The 22,407-nt window shown below is 42.5% G+C and overlaps 1 protein-coding gene across 1 annotated transcript; it reads left to right on the top strand.

The window, feature by feature from the left end:
* Positions 1–6,974: 6,974 nt before the first annotated feature.
* On the top strand, positions 6,975–22,407 carry LOC117442107 (NLR family CARD domain-containing protein 3-like). Its single transcript, XM_034078111.2, is given in 12 exon segments — positions 6,975–6,981; positions 9,669–9,752; positions 9,855–9,974; positions 10,093–10,200; positions 11,050–11,128; positions 13,617–13,839; positions 17,744–19,153; positions 19,156–19,537; positions 19,644–19,817; positions 20,372–20,539; positions 21,063–21,109; positions 21,308–22,407. Coding segments are annotated over 11 exon segments (3,315 nt in total). The 5' UTR covers positions 6,975–6,981; positions 9,669–9,732; the 3' UTR covers positions 21,892–22,407.

Raw genomic sequence — 22,407 nt, 5'->3', positions numbered from 1 at the left:
AACACTTATTCTGTTGATGTCTATATAACCGACTTCCCGCTATGCATTAAGTCGGTTATATAGACCCTGTACACTAGGCATACCGCGGCGGTAGTAAATGTCCAACCATTGTACCCTCTGGTCCCTAGGGTATGTAAGGGGTGGGAATTAATAAGCATTTGCTTCCTCCTACTCCCTTTCGGAACATATGATTTATTATTAATATGAAGACATTTTTTGTATCATGAATGGGATAAATACTGTATTTTAACAATACGGTATTCTGTTTTTTCACATTTGTTATTTTTTATTTGTTTTTTTTAACTGTGACTCCAGAAACAAACAGGTATATTTTACATGATGTGCCTGCATGAGAGGAAAACACTGTCTTTGCTGCACGGCTAAGTTACGTACTGGATTCTGATTGGTCTGTTGTTTCTGACTTGCACAGGTACACTGTGCAAGTGTACAACTGTGTGTACAACTGCCGTCATGTTAAGTCACGTTGCAGTTCAGACACTGATAATAGAACAGAAGACGGACCCCTACATGTACACATCTCATGCTGTCACAAACATCCCATCAGAAAAGTCAATGCTCCATCAAACAGCTTCAAATACAAAGTCCAGCTGACATGAGACTCCACTGGAGCTTCTCTGACTGCAGTATCATTACAGACATGAAGGCCCTTTACACACATCACGTCTGCTATGTTTCAATGTTAAAACATTACAAAACAAACACACATGTCGGTCATGTTGATCTGAGGTTTTAGACAGCATCAGACACTCCCTGCTTTCTTCACTGAAGATGTATCACAGATTAAAGTCAAACTGCTGCCAAGAACTGTCGCCATTACAAGGAAGTCTTTCTAAAATCATTCCTCTTTAATTCTGAGAGTAATTCTCTACGATTACTTTGGAATAGATTTATAGAATCAGCACCAAGACACATTTGTTCTGATCAGATAAACAGTGATACAGCACGATGTGATCTGAGTGATCCTGATGATCACACATCTACAGATTCCTCTGGTAGGGTTCCTTACTGATGAACTGAATGTCATCAGGTCGAGTAACTTATTGGTTGTATCCATCCTCAAATGTATAATAATGGACCCAACAACTTACAAACTAAAAAAGTGTCTAAATGATATTCTCACCTTCTGGATTCCCTTCAGGTTGATTTAGACGCCTGCGTGTGTGGAGGAAAACTCTGCTCATCTCTTCTCCTTCAGTCCGGTGTCTGCCTGCATCTGATCTGAGGACGCCGTCACTCCCTCATAACTTCAGAGTATAAAAACACACCAGAGAGTGACGTGAGAACAGGTCCAACGGGAAGAAGAGCCAGTCAAGGGGAGAGGTGATGGAGGGGATGAAGTTCTACTAGCTCTCCACTAGATGGTGCTGACTGACTCAAAACCTTTCAGATCAGCAGGTACAAACACATCGGAGTGACATGAACCAGCGTAGCCACAAACCTGGAGTCTCAAGAAGCTCAGGCTGCTAGGGAGATGTTTCTTTTTCCACTTCTTCAAACACGCTTTGGCTTGCAATCACATTTTGCTTTAATGGCAAATGTACTCCTTTGCCCATGTGAAAACTGTGTATGTTAGCTTTAAAAGCTTTTCATGTGAAATGTCCATACATTGTGTTATGTTGAGGCAACCATACTACTGGCATAGGTTAGGTAACTGACTAGTTATTTTTATCCCCAGATGTTTAATCCCAAACTTTAGAAAAACCTGTAACAAATATTACATTTTATTTTGTTACAATACCGCCATTTTTTTGTATTTCACCCGAATATTCCAAAAATATTTTAGGGGATTTATGGTGTCAGAGATAAATTAACGTCTGTGTTTTTAAATCCTTAAATTATGACTGCAGTTAAAAGGAGAGAGTTGGACATTTAAGTCGAACATTTTGAGCAATTTTGTTCTCTATTCAATCTACGTAAGGACACTCCTTTGTTTTCAGAGTAATTGAGGAATGCCATTTGGGTAACAGATGTATTTGAACCCTGAACACTCAATGTCTGCATGTTGTATTAGGATTTGAAAAGTAATTGTCCCTCTGTCACATTGATCAGTTTTTAAGACCTGTTCTGACACTTCCTTCATGTTTCACAGATGACAGGAAATGAAGATTACAATCTAAGTGCTGCACATTCTGCTTGAGAAACACTGACAACACTAGCTGACGACCTGGATCACCTGAAGTCAAACCAAGAGCCAGGACAAGACAATTATGTAATGTTATGTTTGAATATGAAAATGAGACTTTATGATATTCTAACTTTTGGTGACTTTAGGAAAAATCTACAAACACAAAGATAGAAAAGTATAAATAAAAAGTAAATGTCTTAGGATGTTTTCTTTCCACTTGTCTGAAATAAGAGATCACAATTCAAAGTAATTTAGAGCCATCTAGTGGGCAGCTATTGGAACTACATCACCACTAACACTGACTGGGTTTCTGACACTGGTTACACAGGTTTTCACGTGACTCTGTTTGTTTTGATACCAAGTAATTGGTTGGGTACATGCACCCCAGTGATGTTAATTATGCCTGTGACGATAGGTCAAATTAAAGATCAGAATCTCAAACCCTCCCGAGAGAAAAGGGATGCACCGTTGGCCTCTTTCGACGACAGAGATTACATGCATGCATAGGCGTTCCTGTGGGAGTGCCAGAGGAGTTTAGAGCTAGACATCAGATATTGGCGGGACTCTAATCACTCTTCTTTTGGGTAACTATTAATACAAATGTTGAGATGATGAATTATATTTATTATAATCAGCAACGTTTCGTTAATTACACTCATGATGCTATTAAAGGATCAGCTGAACAGTTCGATGCTACCTCCCACAGAACAGAATGGCTCCAGACATGCTCCTGGCTGAGGAAGGAGGTGTTTGTGATCTGTTCGTGATGCTGAACATTTATCCCTAACAACACTGTTAGATGGATCCGTCACTAAAGCTTCAGCAGGGCTTCGGTCACTCAGAGTTAGCTGAACACTAGACCTTCACCTACAGGCTGGTTGATGGCTTGGGAAATGGGAAGCGGTGATTTGAGCTATTCTCACCTCTCTAATCACTGTCATAGGACTTCTGGCTCTGAGTGGCTGTTGCTTTATTCCCTGTGTTAAAGGACTTGTTATGAAAGCTATTGACAAGTCAGTATCAAACACTTTGTTAGCCTATCGACCTCTGAAGACTGAAGCTGACATGTTGAAGTCTACTCCTCATCCAGTTCTGACTTTGATGATGAAACAAGTGCGTACATATCAGTTGTTTTCTTTCCTTCAGACTAGCTTGCTTTACTTGTTTTCTTCTTTCAGACACTGAGATGTATTAAATTGAATCCTTGTGAATTTTGAATGCCAATGATCAAATGTATAATACTTCTATATTTGTGATCAATCTGTAATATGATCAGAAGTGTAGAGTGTGATGGGAAATGTCATCATGCTGAGTGAGCATTTAAAGTTCACCATCTGTTCTTCGTGTACAAGCTATTTCTCACAACAGGTAGCAGCAAAATGTCCTAACCTGAACGAGTCGTAAATGGTGGTAGAGCTATTTGTTGTTGCTAATGTATTTGCTAGCAGGCGTGTTTAAAAGCATCCTATATGTTTCTAATCAGACAGATATACACATGATCAACACGGCTGCTTCATCACACCTCAATGTCGCTGCTGACTGCGTTTCATTAGATTGTCAGTTAGCCCCATCTAGTGGACAGCTGGTAGAACTGCATCACCTCTCACTGGTTTCTTGCTCTTGTTGGACAGGTTCTCACGTGACTCTGATGTGTTTACACTCTGAAGTTATGAGGGAGTGACGGCGTCCTCAGATCAGATGCACGCAGACACAGGACTGAGGAGGAGGACATGAGCAGAGTCTCTGCCACACACGCAAGCGTCGACATTGACCTGAAGATAATTCAGCAGGTGAGAACATGATTTTCAAAATGTGGGATTATACATTTGGGGATAAATACAACCGAGTAGTTACCTGAGCTAACCACAGAGATGTGTTGACTAACACTCAGTTCATTGATGAGAATCCTACCAGAGGAATCTGTAGATGTTTGATCATCAGGATCACTTTGATTAAATTGTTCTGTATTAACGTTTAACAAGGACTGATGTTTCTTGATGCTGATTCTATATATCTATAAAGAACTGTAGAGAATTTCCTCGGACTTAAAGAATGATTTTAAAAACACTTCCTTGTAATGGTGCCAGCTTTTGGCAGCAGTCTGATTGTAACCTGAGATCATCAGTGCTGTGAGGGAGTGTCAAACCCGGATCAACGTGACTGAGGTGCTTTTGTTTATTTTTAATCTTTGAAGATTCAACAAACCAGGAATGATGTGAAACCTCTTTGTGGTCTCTTCACATTCACTGCGTGTTTAGGGCCTTTGTCTCTTTACTGATACTGCAGTCAGAGACGCTCCAGTGGAGTCTCATGTTCGCTGGACTTTGTATCTGAAACTGTTTGATGGAGCGTTGAGTTTTCTGGTGGGATGTTTGTGATAGCGTGAGATATGTTAGTGGAGGGTCCGTCTTCTGTTCTAGTATCAGCGTCTGAACTGCAGCATCGTAACTTAACATGACGGCAACACTGATCCAGGTTTTCAGTAACTGTCCAGGTCTGTTTAAATTGTATTTCCCATCAACCAGTCTTTAAATACAGCCAGAGCCCATTCCCTTTAAACACTAGTGTTCTTCTTCTCTGTTTATTTACTTTAAAATATCATATTCTCAAAGTATTCCATGGAGTTTTCTGACAGTTCAAATGTCTTTAAACTAAGTTAAACTGACCGGATCGATATGACAGCACAGGGTCCCTCGATCAGAGCATCCTGAGCAACTAACTACTAAACAGAAATATCAGACCCACCAATCAGAATCCAGGATTTAACGTGGCCATTCAAAAAGGCCAGTTCTATCATCTGACGGTATGAGCAGAACGTACTTGATATTGCTGTTCTCACTGCAATGTGTGTGCGACACGACTATTAGGCAAAGACGCTGCAGGCGGCTCTGTTGTTGTTTCTGACGTTGGTTTCCAGGGGAATTCCACGGTGATCAGTCCTGTTGTTTATTATCATTTGATGTCTTGTGTATTTGAAAGTTTGACTGATAATGTTTCAGCATGAATATCAGAAGATGTAGATCACAAATCGTTGTAGAACAATGTGTTTGATCAAAAAGGTTCACTAAAACTTCATCCAAAAATAATTTGTTCAAAAATAATGTTTGATTTAGCCAATCAAAAACTAAAAAACAAAAAAATGTATCACTCAAAATGGTTTATCTTATTTGAAGCTTATGAACTTGTAAGGCCTAAAACACATTTGTTTTTAACAAAGCCTTTCGCTAGAACTTGAACCATCCTCTTGTTGCCCTGTCTACCTAATGTGTTCATCTTTTTATTCAGATTATATTATTCTGTAGCACTTTGAGTTTTGTTTATTAAAATGAAAAGTGTGATTATAAATAACATTGATTAATGATGTTATTGGTGAAGGATCCATAGTTACAATTGTCTTGACTTTAACCTGGAAGAAATCCTAATAAAAGAACAGATCTGTGTCTTCAGGCGTCCGCAGAGAGGACGGAGATCAGTCCATACTGTGGGGAAACTCTTCATCACAGCTACACTAGGATGCTCATGAGATCAGTCAACTGTCAGATGCGGCTTTCACACCAGCGCTTTTCAGTTTCTAGCTCTGAGCGGGAGCTTTTCTGGTTCAGCTCCGGTTTCCCTTTTCAGCTCCCGCTCTGTGCACACCGCCCACTGGCGCCCCAGAGCTGCCCTTGCTGCGTCATGACGTCACCGTTTACATCGCTGATTTGCCACCCAACGGCAGCCATTACGGCGCTCACAACAACAACAACAACAGCGTCGGGTCGATGATCGTGTTGCTTTTAATCACAGGGAGCCAGAATAAATTGAATAACGACTTCTCCAACCTTATACTTTTCTCCAGAGTGCCGTGGTTCATTGTTTATTAATGTGTTTCTGCAGCATTTACCGACCGCTGCAGTGCTGCTCTTCCACGGGAGTGTATTCTCCCGTTAGCTCCCGGTTAGCTCACACTGCAGCGGCCGCTCTAAAGTATTCACTGTCCGACTCACACAAGCAGCTGATGCATATCCCCAGTTCCCCTTAGCCTAAGTGAATGTGTGTCAGTCTGAATTGACACCGTTTGGTATCACAACGCTGTTATGAAAGTTTCTCTGGTATCAAACGGGTGATGTTGGCATAGCAACCGAAGCTAAACTGACTACTTGCATCCGATAGCTGCAATAATACAAAACAACACGTCTGCCTCTCTCCACAATGATCGATAACAGTGAACGGATGGTCAAAGTAAGGCACAAATAAACAGAATCACACGAAGCCTGGTTAGTGTTGCCTGACTTCATAAAGTGTGTTTATAGGCACTACTGCTTGTAGGCAGGCTGACAGTCGACCCATGGGAGGTGGGTTTAGTTTCCTGCACGCCTCGACGTAAGAGAGACGTAAGCGACGCCACCTCTTAGCTCCAAAGCTCTTGCCTCTGGACCGACAATTTTTTGGAGCTGGAAATGAAGCGGATTCCGGAGCTAAGAGCCGGCGCAGCTCCGGTGTGAACTGGAAAACCCGGTGCTTTTCAGGCTCTAGCTCCGAGCCGGAGCTGAAAAGGCGCTGGTGTGAAAGGGGCAAGAGTGAACATTTGTAAATTAGTGCTGAGCTTTATTTCATTGGATGATCAGTTACCACCATCTAGTGGACAGCTAGTAGAACTACACCATATCTCAAACTGACTGGTTTCTTGTGCTTGTTGGACAGGTTTCTTGTGACTCATGTGTTTTGATGCTCTGAAGTTATGAGGGAGTGACGGCGTCCTCAGATCAGATGCAGGCAGACACAGGACTGGTGAGGAAGAGTTGAGCAGAGTTTCTTCCACATGCAGGGGTTTGACCTGAAGGGAAATTCAACAGGTGAGAATATGATTTAAATGCTTTTTGTAAATTGGATAATTGGATAGTTGGTTAATTCCAGCAAAGAAGTAACCTAACTTGAAAACATGTTTGTGTTTCCTAAAAAAAGGAACCTGTAAATGTTTGATCATCAGGATCACTTGTTCTGTATCACCGTTTAAATGTTTCTTGCTGCTAAATATCTATTCTAAAGTATTGTGGAGAATGTTTCAAGAAAGACTTCCTTGTAAAGGTGACAGTTTCTGGCAGCAGTTTGATTTTAATCTGAGTAAGCATCCTTAGTGCTGGGAGGAAATGTAAGAACCGGACAGAGGGCTCGGATCAACGGGACTGAGGTATTTTAATTTCTTTGTCTCTGAAGCGTACACACACCAGGCAGGTTATAAAGCATCCTTTGAGGTCTCTCCACAGTCACTGCCTGTAGAGGGCCTTCATGTCTTTAATGATACTGCAGTCAGAGACGCTCCAGTGGAGTCTCATGTCAGCTGGACTGTGGATCTGAAATCCTCTCCAAGTCAGTTCATTGTGGGTGTTCTTTAACACATTGTCACAATCTAACACCTATATGTTCAACATACTGTTTGTCTGGGTGAATGTGGGGGCTGTGCAGCACGTGTTGGGGTCCCTGCATCCTGTCTAGGACTCCAGAATACCAGTATGTTCAACTGCAGCTGGTTGCATTTTGTAGTTTGTAAACCAGCATGCTTTCCTGGCTATTCTGACCCACAATCCTTTGCAGTGGATACAAAAGAGGGTAAATGCCTATAGCATGCAAGAGAACACACGTTGTAACTGCAGTGACAGAACTTATGAAGAGGAAGAAGAAGAAGTATATATATCCTAGCCGGCTGATCTCTGCCTACCGACGCAACAAAAATCTCCAGGACCTCCTGGTCCACAAAAAACTAAATAAAAGCATCAAAACTAGGGAGGCGCCTCGGGTCTCTGAGGTTGGTTTCGTTCGCCTCCCCCACGTTTTCAATCCCTTCTCTCGAGAGGGGAGCAATGTACGGCAGGCCGTGACACCTAACACAAAAAACGCTATTTATGCAATTAGGTGCAAGGCCTGCCAGAGACTCTATGTGGGGGAAACGCGCAACGAGATCAGCCTCAGAATTAAACAACATCAATATCGAATTAGAGACGGGGACGGCACGAGCGTTTTATACAACCATTTTAAACTCCATGGCCTCCAGAGTGTGCAGTCTGTGGGCCTGGAGAGCAGCAGCGGCTGGAGCGCGGGCCAGAGGCGAGCAGCGGAGCGGAGGTGGATCCATCGCCTGGGCACCATTGACCCGGGCGGACTAAATGAAAAATATAATTGATGGGTCCGCCTCCCACCACTCAAACATGTTTTAACCTGTGTGATCTCCTCTCCCCCCCCGGGTCTCTCCCCTGCAGGTGGGTGAATTTAATTCCCTTCTCTGCGGGTGTGTCAGCCTGTTTTAATCCGCCCTCCACGTATTTTAGCACTTATATTTATTTATTAATTATTTATAGATCCTCCTCATCTGGACTTTTTGTATTGGTGTGCTACATTTTGATCGCATGTTTTCAGCACTATCTTATTTATCTTAATGGTGTTCATATTTATGTTTTTATTACTTCTTACATGTTTTATAATTTTAAATGTATTTATGTGTATGTTTTTATCTGAAAATTATCAAAGCCACATGAGGAGGGACGCTTTTATTTGTTTATTTATATTTATTTTAAATTATTTGATTACCTGGAGGCCGGGAAACCACCCGCAGGGAGGAACTCTTCACCTGCCTGCCACCCTTTTAAATAGAAAACAGCTACCCTTTGGAATCTTTTAAACTTACCCGACCTCGATTTTAATGGTTTCTGTTTTTCAGTGACATCCAGTTCATTATATACGATTTTACTAACCCGGTGTGCTTTCCTTTATTTTATTATTATTAGTTAATTTTAACACTATTACTGGGGAGAATGTTTTAATTATTTATATTTGTATCATTGCACTTGTGTTTTAACTGCACTGACACTACCATGCACAGCTTTTACTAATAGAACTGGATTCACTTTTAAATTGGCCGTTTTAGATCCCCCTATCATTTAAGGTATTTTACAGATTCCATTGGGACAAGCTCCGCACACGCACACACACGTAGATACATCGATACGCACACGCACGCACGCACGCACGCATGCACACACACACACACACACACACACACACACACACACACACACCACCGTCCAGATCCTGGGACGGGGAGATCTGCTTTTTAGGCATACTCTGCCGCCGTTCCGTGGTCCGGCTCCGCTCTGCACTTTTTAACCATTCGTCTGAAACGGTCTTGTCCTCACGGAGCTTTTATGATGCTTTTAAAAGGGTTTTTATAAGGTTTATGTTTACGGAGGTTTTTTAATGTTTTTTTAAACACCTATCTACCGAGAGCCAGTGCACCACGCAGGGCTCCTGCGCTCTTCCCCAACCTAACCCTAACCCTAACCTTCACAGCAGATATGCCGCTCGTCCGTTGACTTCTCTCATTCTTGATATTGCTGATAAACACAGTTCATTGTAAATGTCCAGAGATAAATACATTGTGTTTGATTTAGTATGAGCTCACTCAGACTCCCTTCTTGTTCAGTCCCAGATCCAGTGTGTGACAGAGAGGAAGGAGCAGTAATGAGCATGTTGTTGTGTTTGTGTTTAGGTTCGACTCCACAACAGATCCTCCAGGAATCTACAGAGGACCTTTGAGCCTGCCAACCTGCAAGATGGACACCACTGATCCAAAGTTATTATTCATCTTATCAGTATTAACATGTTCAAAAGTCAGCATCATGTTCAGCAGAGTGTCAGTGAACCTTTGCATTCATCATGTTTTTGATTCTATCAGGATCCACCGTGAGGGACCAGACCCTCCTGGACCTGGACCCAGCTGTGTGTCCATGAAGAGTGAAAACTCTACGCCTCGATTTATTGATTTTAAAGATGGAAAGCATGATGATAGTCTCGAGTAAGAATTTAGAGCTTAAGTAATTTTTCTTTTTCTTTATTAAAATGCTTGAAATTCAACATAATTATCAACAAAGTTGTATCTTCTGAACATTCATCAGTGATTGTGTTTCTATCAGGATCCACCATCAGAGACCAGACTATCCTGGACCCAGCTCTGATTCCATGGAGAGTGAATCGACTCAACCTCCTTCGTTTGAAGACGGAGAGCATAGTGATGGATCAAGGTATGAATTAAAGTTATTTTTGTTGTTCGCTTTTGAAACTTTAAGCAGCTTTGCCTTCACTTACTGTACGGAGGCTCAGTCATTGGTACATGTTCATATATAAAGCCATGCTGGGTAAACTCCCATCTTACATCTGCTCTCTGATCACACAGAGAGTTGCAGGTAGCTATTGCCTGAGATCATGATGTGGTTTTGTTACATATGCCAAGAGCAAGGACTGACCTAGGTACGGAAGCTCGTATGTGAGCAGCTCCTCTTGCTTGGAACAGTCTTCAAATATATTTGAAAATGAGCAAATTGGTTCCACTGCATGTTTTTAAAGCGTGGTGCAATGCTATTTGAGACTGTTGGAACTTGTCAATGTCTCTAGGTATGTGAATGCAGCCCTGTACATATGATGTCCTTTTGTGTTATCTGTTGTTTTATGTTCATGTTGTAACCTACTTGCTGCCATGTTGGGCAGGTCTCCCTTGAAAAAGAGATCGATGATCTCAATGGGACCACCTGGTTAAATAAAGGCTTGAATGAATGAAGAGAGCCTCAGGAAACAGTCACCAGCACATCTTCATACAAAAGGGCGCCCAAACCCCAAGGCCCAATAACTGCTGTCTGTGCAGACTATCAGGTTTAATTCTCTATTACACTTTTATCAGTGATTGTGTTTCTATCAGGATCCACCATCTGAGACCAGTCCACGGCACACTACATTATTCTGAAATGGTATTTTACTTAGAAAAATGAAATGAGATATTTTGTCCTGTATGTCCGGTTTGAAGGAGGATCTTCTAACTCTGCACATGTAGCTCTTAGATTCTGTATTTGTTTAAAACCCTCCTCTTCGCTCCACAGAGTTCATCAGCAGAGATCAGAGGGTCCTGGTGGTCAGTCTGCCCAGCAGCTTCAAACTGACCTGGACTCCATATTTATGGTGAGTGTGTGGCTCCCTCCAGTTAAAAACAAAGGAACAATATCTTGAGTAAATAACTGTTTCATCCAGACCGCACCAGAGAGCTGTGGTTAGAAGGAGAGCTGGGGTTAGAAGGAGAGCTGGGGTTAGAAGGAGAGCTGGGGTTAGAAGGAGAGATGGAGTTAGAAGGAGTGAAATAAAAATAAACAATGAATGAAATGCATGTTTTTCAATGACCTATTCATGCTCTAAAAGCTGTTCAATAGAGAGAGCTGACACATGTATACCATTAGTACGCTAACACACGAACACACACGCCCTTCACAGCTTAACCCAACCCAGTATCACGGCAAGAAGTGAAAATGTCACGTTGGTCCACGCTGGGAGACGTCAGGAGGACACGGTTTCACCCCCTCAAAACGTCACGCAGTTACACGGGATTGTTAACATGGCCCACCAATGGAGAAATACCGGATGTTGACGAGCCTCTTTCACGACTTTTGGTTCACGATAACACAACTCTCTGTGGAGAATACGAAGATTTGTTCAGGTCTCGCAGAGAAACGTACTACGTATGTTTAGATTGGCCAGTGTCCATGTGAAGTTATCGTCATCTCTCGCTGTAAAAATAATTTTTCCGGTGTCTGCGTTTCTATAGTAACGTGGTCGCTAGGGACGCAGCTCTCAATGCATACACCCGTACATGAGTAATCTTGTCACTGTCGATTGATTTCACAGTGATATCTCCAGTACTCATCAACTAAAAAACACCAGTGAGTCATTCTTCATTACACAACATTCATTGGTTTACATCGGTTACAATGCTCTTGTGTTTTTCCCTTTCAATTCTGACGGACACATTTTATTTTTTCAGCGTTTGTGGACGCCAGAAACATCTAATTACCCATAATCCTCAGCCATCATTAAAGTTCGGTTGATTGGATGTTTTAGCCGCAATCAGGGGCGGACTGGGACACAAATTCAGCCCGGGACGTTCAGACGCACCGGCCCACACACCGGCCCACCCGTGCGGACCACCCTTGTAGCTACAGATACATTATACATCTATGCTCATATACTGTACACTGGCTAGATTCCCCGGGGTCAAGCCATAACTGCAGCTGTCTCACTTTCCTTAGGGTCAACTGCATAAGAAGAACATCAGCAATCAATTAGATTACCAATATTATATCAATATCAAAATTCGGAAAGGAACTGCTTGTCTAATTCCGGCCTATAAAATAAATGCAATTGTGAAATGGTCACACATCTCTGTTCCGGGATCCGGTCCTTTAACAGTACTCTTATCGGTTCTTTTGAGAACAAAAAAGGTCAATTAACTAAACAAATTGTAAATAATGTGAACTTACAGAACTGTAAAAAATCGAATAAAAAACACGTATTTTCTGCAGTAACACAGTGGTACAGAGCAACACAGGTGGCTGAACATTACGGGACATAATGTGTTGTTCTTTGGACAAATCGCTTGTGTTACCGCCCTTACTAAACTCTTATCGCACTTTTGGCAAGGAGCATTGTCCACATCGAGACGGGTACAGTTTAACCACACCTTGTAACGCTGCCATTTCCGCCATGTGTGTGTGCGTGTGCGCATGTGCGCGTGCGCGCGTGGGTGGGTGCATGTGCGAGTGTGTGAGTGTGTGTGTATGTGTGTGTGTGTGCATGTGTTTGCATGCATGTAGCAGCTGTGTGTGTAAACTGCCCCACCCCTTCACACACAGACATAGTCTTATTGCATGTTAGAAACGAGTTGGCGACACTAAGACTGCAATACAGGAAATATAAGAAAAGGAGACAAGGAAGGAGAAAAGGATGCGCCGAAGGAGGGCAAAAGGAAAGGTTCAGATGTAGATAGTGCAATATAATGTTTAGCAATAATAGATTTGACATATATTTTTGAAATGTCTCCAGTACCGATAAAAAGACCGATAACGTCGGAGCTTAACGGTACTACACTTTAATAATTAATACCGGGGCCCGGTACCCATCCCTAATCAACATGACAAAGAAGGAAACGTGAAGCGTTCGCAAGCAACAATGGCGGACACGGACAATTTGCGAATGAGTCCTGCCTTTTGTAAGCTGAATTTGTCAATCATTGGTCGATAAATATGGGCACAAAACATCACTTGTCCGTCGGACACGTCAATGAAAAGATGTACTTGTCCGATATTGTAAATAACACGTCCCGGACGTTCGGTCGTGTGCTTTTTCACACACTGGATATGGTGTTTATGCAATATGAAATCCGAAAACATAAATACAAAAAAATAATACTTTATTCCGAGTGTGCTTGCATTTAATTAAATTAATTTGTTACAAACAGTGAAGCATCAAGTCACACCTCTGTGCTGGATAGCAAATGTTCAAAGTTCCTTTCTCGCATTACAACGTATTCTGCATTCTCCTATTTAGAGGAAGTTAGCCGTTACTCAAGGGTCAGAGCCGTCTCCATGTCTGATTTACGCTACATGTTATTCTGTTCCAGCTGCTGGAGGACCACATCGTCACTTTTGTGAAGAACGAGCTGAAGAAGATCCAGATAGTCCTGACTTCAGATTACCCAGAATGCTTAGAGAGTCAGAGTGAGGACGAGGAGGTGCTGGACAGTGAGGATGAAGAGCAGAGCAGCAGAGAGGCCTTTCTGAACATCTCACTGCACTTCCTGAGGAGCATGAAGCAGGAGGAGCTGGCTGACCGACTGCAGAGCAGTAAGAGGGTTCAACACATTCAACACGATGGAGAGGAGGTGGAGGAAAGATGGGAGGAGTTTCACTTTATATAACGGTTGTCTTTAATCAGTGCATACGCTTACTGGTTAGTACTGTACTAACAAATTAGTTAAGGAAGCAACAATAAGGAGAACAAAACGTTGCGCTGTAAATATTTGTTTTCTGGGTATATTACTAATAAACGAGCTAAACAGTTAACCTCTTAGCCCTGAGCCTGTTTTTCAGGTTTCAGGCTCGAAAATGCCACTAACACAACAAAGACTATATATTCACTTCCAAAAGGGGGTAAATAAATCATCTTTTCTCTCAAAGCAAGGTTACATCTGTGAGTTGGATGTAGAAGTGTTAGAATCAATATAGATGTTTTTATTTTAAAGTAAATTCAGATGGAACACAGTAAAAACATAAATTCTAAAACCAAAAACATTACTTATAGTGAAAACCACCCCTGAATGATGGGCTAGTAGACTAAAAGCTTTAGGAATCCAAACTATAACATATAATAAGTACCCTGTATCAATATGATGCAAAACAAGTGAAATTTGACCTTTTTAGAGAGGTTTAGAAAAATAAAGTCCAAGCGGACTCACCTCTGGGTAATTTGGGAACCATCAGTTCCATTTGAACTTTTTCACTGTAAAAATAATTTGTATTACTTTGAATTATCACTATACGTATTAATTCCATCCAAATACAACTGTTGTGAAAAAAAATAACTAAAATAAAACATAGGCCTACTCTGTTATCAGTGTTGGGAAAGTTCACTTTCTACATGAACTAGTTCAGTTCACAGTTCACACATTTTAAAATGAACTAGTTCAGTTCATAGTTCATAGTTCAAAATGTTGAACTAAAGTTCATGGTTTCAAAAATGAACTAATTTATAGTTCATAGTTATTTTTTCAATAAGTTGCTGCGAGCTATTATTTGTCTCCTGTACGATGTTAATGGGCCATTTCAATGTTTACAATATCCTCAGAGGGCCGTACAAGTTATTGACCTCTGCTTAAAAAAATAAAATCACAGCCCATTCATTTCATTCTGTGCAAAGAAAAAGCAACCTCCTAATCCAGATATCTCACCATGACTCGCGTATGCATGCACGTGCAGGGTGTGGCGTGACCACCAAAACAGAAAGATATGGACACAAGATGTGTGCAAATGTATTTAGTTTCCTATCCATGTGAACATGATTTAAGTGGGGGGAGACCTAACCTCCTCTAGGGGGGGTCCGGAGGGCATGCTCCCCTGGGAAGATTTTTTTTTAAATGTGAAGTTAAAAGCATAATCTGGTGCACTTTGAGAGCAACATTAGGAGATCTATGGACACATCTCTCAACACCCAAACACAACTGTAAACAGATTTTCTTTTAATTTATGGATATTTGACAAATCACTCCCCTTTTCAAACTGTATTCTTCTTTATTAATAACTGTCATATAGTATTTTATACCTGTTTACTTATTCTCTTGTTTTTTTATAACTATAATGATCATATAAGATGTGCCTTTACCTCACTGGTTGTAGACAAAGCTTCTTATATTCGTTAGCATAGCTAGCTAACCAGATGCTAATGATAACAACACAGTTATTGACTGTATGACAGATGAGGCAGATCGCCACTGGGCTTTCAACTAAAGACACAGGACACGCAGAAACTGCGGCATGTGTTGGACTTATCGGTACTGCAATTTCTGAAGTGCTGGAGTGGCGTTCTGGTGCTCTCCGTCAGAACTGCACCCCTTTCAGTCGAGACATATACCACGTGATGACACGTTAGGCTCGTGTTGTGTTCAAGGACCCTAACCTTGGCCAGGAAAAACAGGCACTCGCTTGTTTAATTTTTTTGCGGTCTAGATTCTTTCATTTTTTTATTTTTTGCGTGTGTTTATAAATTACCTCGAGAGCCGTACCAAATTTGTCTCGCGGGCCGTATACGGCCCGGAGGCCGGAGGTTCTCCACCCCTGCCGTAGAGTCTCACTCTGAGCGAGTGCTGCTGCAGCTGCTCTCGGCTTCGTCCATACTTCATTCAATGCTCGCCGGTTCCGCGGTTCCACATTGTTTGTTGTGAGGAGTCTGATATATTTAGTATATTTATATTTTAGTGCGACATCCAGGGGTGACAGGCGCGTACGCGTCACAGGCAGCTTGCTGTTGCCAGATTGGGTGGTTTTCCGCATTATTCTGAAGCCTGTTTACGGTGTGTTTTAACTGGGTTTTCGGCTGAAAGGCATATGAAATCTGGCACACTTTTGAACGCCGTTATATAATACAGTGCTGAGAATGAACGCACTTTTGAACGCCGTTATACAGCGCTGAGAATGAACGCGTTCTCAATTACGTTCATCTAGCGGAAATACAGTACGTTCAGTTCACGTTCGCCCAAAATATGAACGCGTTCATGAACGATCGTTCATTGAACGCGTTCAGGTACATCACTGTCTGTTATCCTCTTACAGTGAGCCTCTGAATTAGCCCCGAGCGACAAATGCTAACCTATTACTGCACCGAAAATCACTCCTAGCTCCCTTATTACTTATCCTAGCTGCACATCCAACACATTGTTTATGATCGTAAAGACACAGAATCTAACGATGCCCACTTCAACACTGAAAGATACAAACTCGCGACGTTATCAACAAAAACGTACATCAAAACAAGTGGCGCTAGCGCTAATGCGCTAGGCTAACATGGCTCACCTTCCTCTTTGTCTGGTCTAAACTGGTCTTCAATGGCATTAAAACGATAAAAACGATTATGTAGTTAATCCATAGGTTAATATCCAATGTGGCTGTGTCCCCTTTGAAATGTTCTGATAATCTATAAGCAATAAAACTGCAATTCCGTTATCTGCTGTCCGCTCTGTGCTCCATGCGCTCTGGGTCCTGCAATTCCTGCTTCCTTACGTAGTAAACAATAAGTAAAGTCTCCTGCGTAATGTACTTAAGCTGGCTGGCATTCTTTATACTTTACGCAGGACCATATCTCTGGAACCCATTGGTCGATTTGGGTGATTTACACCTTTTTCTTAACCATTACATCCAATAGAATCGATGGGCAGTTCCCAAATCCACATAAACATTACCATTGCGGAAGTAATAGAGAAGCAAACTAAACATATCTGAAAGTACAAGCCTGGACGGCAAAACTTTATACCCAGTATATTACCATAAATATGATGATGGATTATCAGTAAAAATGTCTACGTGACACAAAGACATTGAATTAACCTTAAGCGGCGTTTTTATTCCGTTGAACACACTTTGATCACAAATCAAAAAAGGTAAGACAATTATTGTAATACTTTTGAAACCGGATGTTGTTTACTTTCTCTTTTCTGGCTGATAGCTCCAGGAATTTGAGGTCGTACAGTGATGAAATTACATGTGTGGAATCTGTGGAGTCTCAGCTTTAAATCGGATATCTTGTTTGTGCAGTTAAGATAGTAATAAGGGCATTTCTACCGTGAGTTCTGTGTAAAAAAGCGTTAGCATTAGTTAGCATTTTTTCGCTCAATGCTAATTCAAAGGCTTGGTATTACTCTTGTGTTTTTTTTAGCTAACAATTGTTCTTATTGTCAGTTAGCGGAGTTTCTTACCTTTAAAAGGGTAATGAAACATTAATAGTTTCATAAATGTTAAGAAGCCTGAGACATAGTCTCGTAAAAAAATGGTGGGAGGGGTCCACTGGGGGGACCTTCAGGCTTAAGAGGTTAACTACGATGATATAAAACTTGTGAACGTTAATGTTCACCATTCATCTGGAAACCTTAACACGCTAAAAATAGTGCAAATGAATCACTTTACCAAATGTGATGTATTTTGTTGAAGCTGACTGACATCCTATTTACTTTTTAATTACATTTCTTGTTTTTCCACTCAGAAACTGCTGCTGCAGTCTGCAGACGTAATCTCAAATCCACCCTGAAGGAGAAGTTCCAGTGTGTGTTTGAGGGCATTGCTAAAGCAGGAAACCCAACCCTTCTGAACCAGACCTACACAGAGCTCTACATCACAGAGGGGGGGTCTGCAGAGGTCAACAAGGAACATGAGGTCATACAGATTGAAACAGCATCCAGGAAACCAGACAGACCAGAAACAACCATCAGACAAGAAGACCTCTTCAAAGCCTCACCTGGAAGAGATGCACCAATCAGAGCAGTGCTGACAAAGGGCGTGGCTGGCATTGGGAAGACAGTCTTCACACAGAAGTTCACTCTGGACTGGGCTGAAGGCAAAGCCAACCAGGACATCCAGTTCATATTTCCATTCACCTTCAGAGAGCTGAATGTGGTGAGAGAGAACAAGTACAGCTTGGTGGAACTCGTTCATCACTTCTTCCCTGAAACCAGAGACGCAGGAATCTGCAGGTTCGATCAGTTCCCGGTCGTGTTCATCTTTGACGGTCTGGATGAGTGTCGACTTCCTCTGGACTTCCTCAACACTGAGGTCCTGACTGATGTCACAGAGTCCACCTCAGTGGATGTGCTGCTGACAAACCTCATCAGGGGGAAGCTGCTTCCCTCTGCTCGCCTCTGGATAACCACACGCCCTGCAGCAGCCAATCAGATCCCTCCTGAGTGTGTGGACATGGTGACAGAGGTCCGAGGGTTCACTGACCCACAGAAGGAGGAGTACTTCAGGAAGAGGTTCAGAGATCAGGAGCAGGCCGGCACCATCATCTCCCACATCAAGACCTCACGAAGCCTCCACATCATGTGCCACATCCCAGTCTTCTGCTGGATCTCTGCTTCAGTTCTGGAGGAGGTGTTGAAAACCAGAGAGGGGGGAGAGCTGCCCAAGACCCTGACTGAGATGTACATCCACTTCCTGGTGGTTCAGTCCAAAGTGAAGAACATCAAGTATGATGGAGGAGCCGAGACAGATCCACACTGGAGTCCAGAGAGCAGGGAGATGATGGTGTCTCTGGGGAAACTGGCTTTTGAGCAGCTGCTGAAAGGCAACCTGATCTTCTACGAGTCCGACCTGACAGAGTGTGGCATCGATATCAGAGCAGCCTCAGTGTACTCAGGAGTGTTCACACAGGTCTTCAGAGAGGAGAGAGGACTGTACCAGGACAAGGTGTTCTGCTTCGTCCATCTGAGCATTCACGAGTTTCTGGCTGCTCTTCATGTCCATCTGACCTTCATCACCTCTGGAGTCAACCTGCTGGCAGAAGAACCAACAACCTCCTGGTGGCCTAAAGTCAAACCTACACTAACAAATCTCTACCAGAGTGCTGTGGACCAGGCCTTACAGAGTCCCAACGGACACCTGGACTTGTTCCTCCGCTTCTCCTGGGTCTTTCTCTGCAGACCAATCAGAAACTCCTACGAGGCCTGCTGTCAAAGACAGGAAGTGGCTCAGAGACCAATCAGGAAACAGTCCAGTACATCAAGAAGAAGATGGATGAGGATCTGTCTCCAGAGAGAAGCATCAACCTGTTCCACTGTCTGAATGAACTGAATGATCGTTCTCTAGTGGAGCAGATCCAACAGTCCCTGAGTTCAGGACGTCTCTCCACAGATAGTCTGTCTCCTGCTCAGTGGTCAGCTCTGGTCTTCATCTTACTGTCATCAGGAGAAGATCTGGACGTGTTTGACCTGAAGAAATACTCTGCTTCAGAGGAGGCTCTTCTGAGGCTGCTGCCAGTGGTCAAAGCCTCCAGGAAAGCTCTGTGAGTGGAGATAAAAGGAATACAAACATTATTTAACTTGTTGTTGTGTCATAGATGAGAAATAATGCTTCATTTTTTGTATTTATTTTTAATAATCCTCCTTCAGGCTGAGTGACTGCAAGCTGTCAGAGAGAAGCTGTGAAGCTCTGTCCTCAGTCCTCAGCTCCCAGTCCTCTAGTCTGAGAGATCTGGACCTGAGTAACAACGACCTGCAGGATTCAGGAGTGAAGAAGCTGTGTGCTGGACTGGAGAGTCCACACTGTGAACTGGAGACTCTCAGGTCAGGATTCTGCAATTTATTTTAAGTTTATCCCTTACAATCTCATTGGCTTAATATATTTAATTATTAAAATTACTTATTAAAGAGCCTCTTTGGACTAAGGGGACCAATATTCAAGGGTTTTTATATTTTCACGACTCAAAACTTTCAGGTTAGATGAGAAGATTATTCATTTTTTACACAGTAATTATTAATGCTGTTCTTAAAGGTCACATGTCATGCTTTTCCGGTTATGACACATCCCCTTGTGTGTTATGAAGGTTTTTATGCATGTAAACGGTCTGCAGAGTCAAAACTGTGTAGGACTGGATTGGTAACACTTTACGCCATCAGTAAAAGGTGACCGTGAGCCAACATTGTGTGTGTGTGTGTGTGTGTGTGTGTGTGTGTGTGTGTGTGTGTGTGTGTGTGTGTGTGTGTGTGTGTGTGTGTGTGTGTGTGTGTGTGTGTGTGTGTGTGTGTGTGTGTGTGTGTGTGTGTGTGTGTGTGTGTGTGTGTGTGTGTGTGTGTGTGTGTGTGTGTGTGTGTGTGTGTGTGTGTGTGTGTGTGTGTAGGCTCTCAGGGTGTCTGGTCACAAAGGAAGGCTGTGCTTCTCTGGCCTCGGCTCTGTTCCCCTCCCACCTGAGAGAGCTGGACCTGAGCTACAATCATCCAGGAGACTCAGGAGTGAAGCTGCTGTCTTTTCTACTGGAGTCTCCACTCTGGAGACTGGAGACTCTCAGGTATGGACAAACCTCACTCTCTATCTCGGTTTTCTACTTTGGTCCTGATTGTTAAATCTCAACAATTCCTGAATATTTTGAGATACATTTAAGCTCAGACATGAATCATAATTAGTTTCATTTATAGAGATCTGTTTACTTTAATGATATCATCACCAGAAAGTTTAAACCTGTGTAGTTTAGGGAAAACAACACTTCATAAAATGTGTAACACACTTCAGAACACCTGTTCCTCAACATACAATCATTCAGATTCAAACGAGAGACCATCTCCCTCAATAAGAACGTAACAATGGGGGCCAATGGCCCTTTCAACCTCCTTCCTCCGATTCAACCCATCTTCACATTCATTTAGACTTTTCAATAATAACATCAAACATCCCTTTCTGCCAAGAGAAACACCGTTGAGCTTATTGTATTCTCTGATAACTAAATGATGCCTTAATATGACGTGTGAAAAGTTGACAGTCCTTTAACTGATGTGTGAAATGTCCGTGATCATTCAGACTGTTTCTTCCTCCAGGACCGACCAGTGTGGAGAGCACAGGTTCAAACCTGGTGTGAGGAAATGTAAGTGTGGATTTAGGGTGATTATGATGACAAATCAGTCAGTTGAGATGTGTATTCATTATCACATTACTGACAAGATTATATATATTATCACATCTATACAAATACATATAATAAACAGCAGCTGGACAAACACAAATAAAAAAGCCTTCTCATGTGTTTTCTGATAAACAGAAGCTGTGTTTCTTTCTCCATCAGATGCCTGTGAACTCACACTGGACCCAAACACAGCACACAGAGAACTCAAACTGTCTGACTGCAACAGGGAGGTGACATGTGTGAGAGAGAAGCAGAAATATCCTGATCATCCAGAGAGGTTTGACTACTGGGAACAGCTGATGTGTAGAGAAGCTCTGACTGGTCGCTGCTACTGGGAGGTCGAGTGGAGAGGAAGGGTTCATATATCAGTGACTTACAGAGGAATCAGGAGGAGAGGAGGCAGAGAGAACTCTCAGTTTGGAGGCAGTGATCAGTCCTGGTCTCTCAAGTGCTCTGATGGAGAGTTTTCTCTCAGACACAATAACACAGTCCTGCCTCTCTCCCCCCCTCCCTCCTCCTCCTCCTCCTCCTCCTCCTCCTCCTCCTCCTCCTCCTCCTCCTCCTCCTCCTCTGGTAGAGTAGCAGTGTATCTGGATCATCCTGCTGGCTCTCTCTCCTTCTACAGAGTCTCCTCTGACACACTGACCCACCTCCACACCATCAGAACCACATTCACTGAACCTCTGTATGCTGGGTTTGGGCTCTGGTCACATGACTCCTCAGTGTCTCTGTGTCCTCTGTAGGAGGAGACCACTTCCTGTCCTGTTGTAATGTCTCTGGTCTCGGGGGACATTACATGAGTGTAGCAAGAGGTATCTTCCGGTCGTGTGGTTAACATGTTGGTAGTGACGCGGCTACACTGTGGTTGTGCCTTTACAGGAGAAGCAGCATTTAGTTCTAATGACCCGTATATCTGCAGAATCTCCCAGTAATCAAGTGTCTCACACTTTTTAATAAATGTTTGTTCAATGTATTCAAATGTGTTTTTAAATGTGTCTTTTGCTCTTTGTCGTAAGTATTGTGATGTGTTTGTAAAGCCCTTTGAATTGCCTTGTTGACGTGTGCTGTATAGATACACTTTCTCTTTCTGGCAGAAATGTTTCTTTTCTTTGTGAAATGGTGAAATCATGTTCTCTGGGCTGAACTCTGTGTGTACAAACTGCTGTGACATATATGCAGTTTAATAAAGCTTTCTTTAGAGCTGCATCTAGTAGCTCCTAATACTCTCTGTAATAATCGTTATTGAGTTCAATAAAGGT

Source organism: Pseudochaenichthys georgianus, unplaced genomic scaffold (genome assembly GCF_902827115.2).
Source record: "Pseudochaenichthys georgianus unplaced genomic scaffold, fPseGeo1.2 scaffold_296_arrow_ctg1, whole genome shotgun sequence".
Lineage (NCBI taxonomy): Eukaryota > Metazoa > Chordata > Actinopteri > Perciformes > Channichthyidae > Pseudochaenichthys > Pseudochaenichthys georgianus.
Note: the sequence above shows the minus strand (reverse complement) of the source record. Positions and strands in the feature narration are given on the sequence as shown.